This window comes from Quercus lobata, chromosome 7 (genome assembly GCF_001633185.2).
Source record: "Quercus lobata isolate SW786 chromosome 7, ValleyOak3.0 Primary Assembly, whole genome shotgun sequence".
In the NCBI taxonomy this organism is placed as follows: domain Eukaryota; kingdom Viridiplantae; phylum Streptophyta; class Magnoliopsida; order Fagales; family Fagaceae; genus Quercus; species Quercus lobata.
Window position 1 is genome coordinate 19680567 of NC_044910.1, and position 4375 is coordinate 19684941.

The 4375-nt window shown below is 46.8% G+C and overlaps 1 protein-coding gene across 1 annotated transcript; it reads right to left on the bottom strand.

The window, feature by feature from the left end:
- Positions 1–3904: 3904 nt before the first annotated feature.
- LOC115951719 lies at positions 3905–4375 on the bottom strand. Its single transcript, XM_031068872.1, has one exon. It carries the CDS (start codon positions 4373–4375, stop codon positions 3905–3907), a length of 471 nt encoding a protein of 156 aa, XP_030924732.1.

Below are 4375 nucleotides of genomic sequence, written 5' to 3' on the forward strand. Positions count from 1 at the left end.
CTTCCACCCACCTTCCCTTCGCGTCATCTAACCTCTTCTTAAATCCATTCACTATGACCTTGTTAACAGCCTTGACTTGCCCATTCCCTTGGGGGTAGGCTGGGGTAGAATATCTATTCGTAATTCCCAATTCGCAATAGTACCTCCTGAAGGCTTTACTATCGAACTGAAGACCATTGTCCGAGATGAGGGACTAAGGGACCCTGAACCGGGTAACAATGTTTTTCCAGACGAACTTTTTGACGTCCAGATCTCTGATATTCACTAGAGGTTCAGTTTCGACCTATTTAGTAAAGTAGTCAGTGTCGACGAGCAGATACCTTTTGTTCCCTACTGTCTTGGGAAAGGGCTCGACAATATCCAAACCCCACTGAGCGAATCGCCAAGGGTTGGACAGGGGATTAAGGATCCCTCCTGGTTGATGTATGTTTGGCGCAAACCTCTGACACTGGTCGCACTTCTTCACGTATTTGTGTGCTTCTTTCTGCATGTTTGGCCACCAGTAGCCTTGGGTGATGGCCTTATGAGATAAGGATCTGCCTCCTGTATGGCTTCCACAAATTTCCTCATGTAATTCCTCCAGGATTAGTTCTGAGGCCTCAGAGTGCACGCAGAGCAAGTATGGTCCCGAAAAAGAGCGTTTATACAGCTTTTGGTCCTCGGATAGCCAGAATCAAGAAGCGTTTCTTCGTATCTTGTCAGCTTCAGTCTTCTCTTCGGGCAAGATGTCTTCTTTTAGAAACAGTACTAAAGGGTCCATCCAGCTAGGTCCCACTCTGACGTGGTGGACATGGATCACTGCCCTCTACGTCACTAAGGGTTTGTATAAATCTTCCACAAGGATGACCCGAGGTAAACCTTGAGTCGAGGAGGTGGCAAGCGTGGTCAAGGAGTCGACATGTGTGTTTCCACTTCTAGGGATATGCAGTAAGCTAAAAGAATCGAAGCGTGATCGTAGGCACTTAGCTTGGTCTAAGTATTCTTGCATTCTTTCGTCCCTTACTTCTAACTCCACATTTACTTGGCCAACAACCACTCTTGAGTCCGAGAACATGTTTACTGCTTTTCCGCCCAGTTTCTGAACCATAGACATTACTTCCATCAGGGCTTTATATTCAGCCTCATTATTCATGGCCGAGAAGCCCAGTCTTAGTGATTTTTCGATGGTAATCCTTTCAGGGGAAATTAGAACTAGCCCCACTCCGGAGCCTCTTTGGCTTACTGCGCCATCAATATATACTTTCCAGCATGTAGGCCCTTCTAGAGAGATTGTGCCAACTGATTTTTTATCCATGCCTTGCACCCCTGCTTCTTCTTCTAACGGGGGTTTAGCAAATTCAGCCGCCAGATCTGCAAGGACTTGGCCCTTGACAGAGGTACGAGGCATGTACTTGATGTTAAAGGCCCCTAGAATCATACCCCACTTAGCAACTCTCCCTGTATAATCAGCACTCCAAAGTATGGACCTGAACGGGAGCTGGGTTAGAATGATAACTGTGTATGCCTAGAAGTAATGGGGAAGCTTTCGTGTAGCTTGAACCACCGCTAGGATGGCCTTTTCTAGTGGTAGGCAGCGGAGCTCTGCTTCATGCAATGATTTGCTCACGTAATAGACTAGTTGTTACATCCCATTGTCCATTCGTATCAGCACTAAGCTTACTACATGAGGGCCCACAGCGATGTAGGCGAACAAGACTTCGTCGGCCTCAGGACTGGACATGATTGGTGGCCGAGATAGATATTCTTTAAGTTGTTGGAAGGCCAAAGCACATTTTTCCATCCATTCAAATCCCTTCCATTTATTCAACAAGAGGAAGAAAGGTCTACACCTGTCTGCCGACCGAGAAATAAAACGATTTAAGGCAGCAATCATGCCGGTAAGCTTTTGGATCTCCTTGGGATTCCGAGGTGGCTGCAAGCTGTTGACAGCCCTGATTTGATCGGGACTGACCTCGATTCCCTTATGGGTCACCATATAGCCCAAGAATTTTCCTGACCCTACCCCAAATGAACATTTGGATGTGTTGAGGCGTAGCTTGTGTCTCCTCAGAATTTCAAAGATGTCCCCGAGGTCTCTCACATGTTCGGACACCACCTTACTTTTTACCACCATGTCGTCTATGTAGGCTTCAATACTCTTCCCTAGCTGTGGCTCAAACATTCTGGTCATCATTTTCTAGTAGGTGGACCCTGCGTTTTTCAAGCCAAAAGGCATCACCTTGTAATGGTAGTTTCCAATGGGAGTGACGAAAGTTGTCTTTTCTTGGTCGTCTGTGGCCAGTGGTATTTGATGATATCCTTGAAAGGTATCCAAGAAGCTCATCTGAGGATGGCCTGCGGTTGCGTCTACCAACTGATCTATCTGAGGCATAGGGAACAGATCTTTTGGGCAGACTTTATTCAGATCCGTGAAGTCTACACAAACTCGCAATTTCCCACTCTTTTTCTTTACCACTACAATATTGGCCAACCACTCGGGATGAAAAACTTCCTTGATAGCCCCTGCTTTTTTAAACTTCATCACCTTGTCCCTAACAGCATTGGCATGCTCCTTCGACAAGCGTCGAGGTGGTTGCTTCTTGGGAGTAACAAATGGGTTAACGTTTAGGTGGTGGTAGATGAAGTTCGAATCAACCCCTGGGGCCTTGTAGGCATTCCACGCAAACACGTCCGCATTTTCTCTAAGAAACCCAATCAGTTCTTCTTTCTCTTGGGGAGGTAGTTCCGAGCCGACTTGAAAAAAAATTTCCGGATCAATGCCAACGGCTACCTTTTCTAGATCTTCGTATTTTACCTCCTCGGCTGATTCATTACCAGGCAATGCTGGGGTGGCTGATTGCTATAAGCCCTTTCTAGTAGAGGCCGATGGCTCAACACTGGGTTGGCGTGAGATGGCAGCCACCATGCACTGTCTGGCCATAGTCTGATTCCCCACAATCTCTTTAACCTGGCCCTCTGATGGGTACTTCACCTTCTGGTGTAGTGTAGAAGAAACAGCCCCTAAGGCATAAAGCCAAGGTCTAGCTACAATAGCTGTGTAGGGTGAATAAGCGTCAACTACAATGAAATCCACCTTCATCACGTTGGAACCGGTTTGTATGGACAGTCTAATCTGGCCCCTTGGAGTAACAATCTTTCCCTCGAAACTTACCAGAGGGGAATCGTACGCCGTTAGGTCATCGGGTTTTAAGTTCAACCCCCTATACAGGTCGGGGTACATTACTTCCACAACACTGCCTTGATTTATCAACACTCTCTTCACATCATATCCTCCAATCCTGAGTGTAACTACTAGAGCATCATCGTGGGGTTGGATGGTTCCGATCTTATCTTCGTTCGAGAATCCCAGCACATGTGAGGCTCTCTTCTTGGCCTTTTTGGACTATTGATCGTCATCCTTGGTGGAGAGCTGAGCCACAGACATTACTCTGGAAGGTCGAGAGCCTGTCCTTCCTGGAGCAGTAAGAATGACATTTATCGTGCCTATGGGAGGTCTTAAGGAGGTGTTTCTTCGAGTCTCAGGATTCGCCTATCCTTGTTGACCACTGGAATGATGTAAGAGGTGCCTCAATTTTCCCTCTCGGACCAGCTGGTCCAAATGGTTCCTCAAGTTCCTGCAGTCCTCGGTGGTGTGCCCCGGTTTTTGGTGGTATTGGCAATACAGATTTTGGTTGCACTTCATAGGATCTCGTGCCATTTTATTCGGCCATTTGAAGAACGGCTCATTCTTGATCTTATCCAAAACCTGATGTACCAGATCTCAGAACACAGCATGAATTGCCTGCGTGTCGGCAGATCTGGACTACCTTGCAAAATCTCCCCTCAGTCGGTTGTTGTTGTTAAATCGGTCCAACCTGAAGTCCCTCATTTCCTGAGGGACAACCTTCGCTTTACCTTTTCCCAACTAGTGGTCTTCTTCAACCCTTTTATACTTGTCGATTCGGTCCATTGTTTGGCGTAGGCTGGTGACAGGCTTTCCTGTTAGGGATTTTCTTAAACCATGCTCAGTTGGGAGGCCAGTCTTGAAAGTGCTGATGGCGACATCGTCATAGTTACCCTTTATCTTATTGTACATCTTCCAGAACCTGTTCGAGTTGGCTTTTAGGGTCTCCCCTTCTCGTATGGACAAAGACAAAAGGGAATCCAAGAGCCGAGGAACCCTGTTACTCGTGATGAAGCGAGAGCCAAAGGCCTGGGTCAGCTGTTTAAAGGAATCTATAGAATTTGATCTGAGGCCATCAGACCATCTCATTGCCATTAGTCTTAAGCTGGACGAAAATGCTTTGCACATCAAAGCCTCATCTTTGGAATAGACGGCCATCCTCTGGTTAAACTGGCTTACGTGCTCTATGAGGTTCATTCGACCGTTGTACAT

Bases quoted from the DNA above. Each gene is read 5' to 3' on its own strand.
- LOC115951719 (XM_031068872.1), bottom strand. From the start codon at position 4,375: ATGTACAACGGTCGAATGAACCTCATAGAGCACGTAAGCCAGTTTAAC.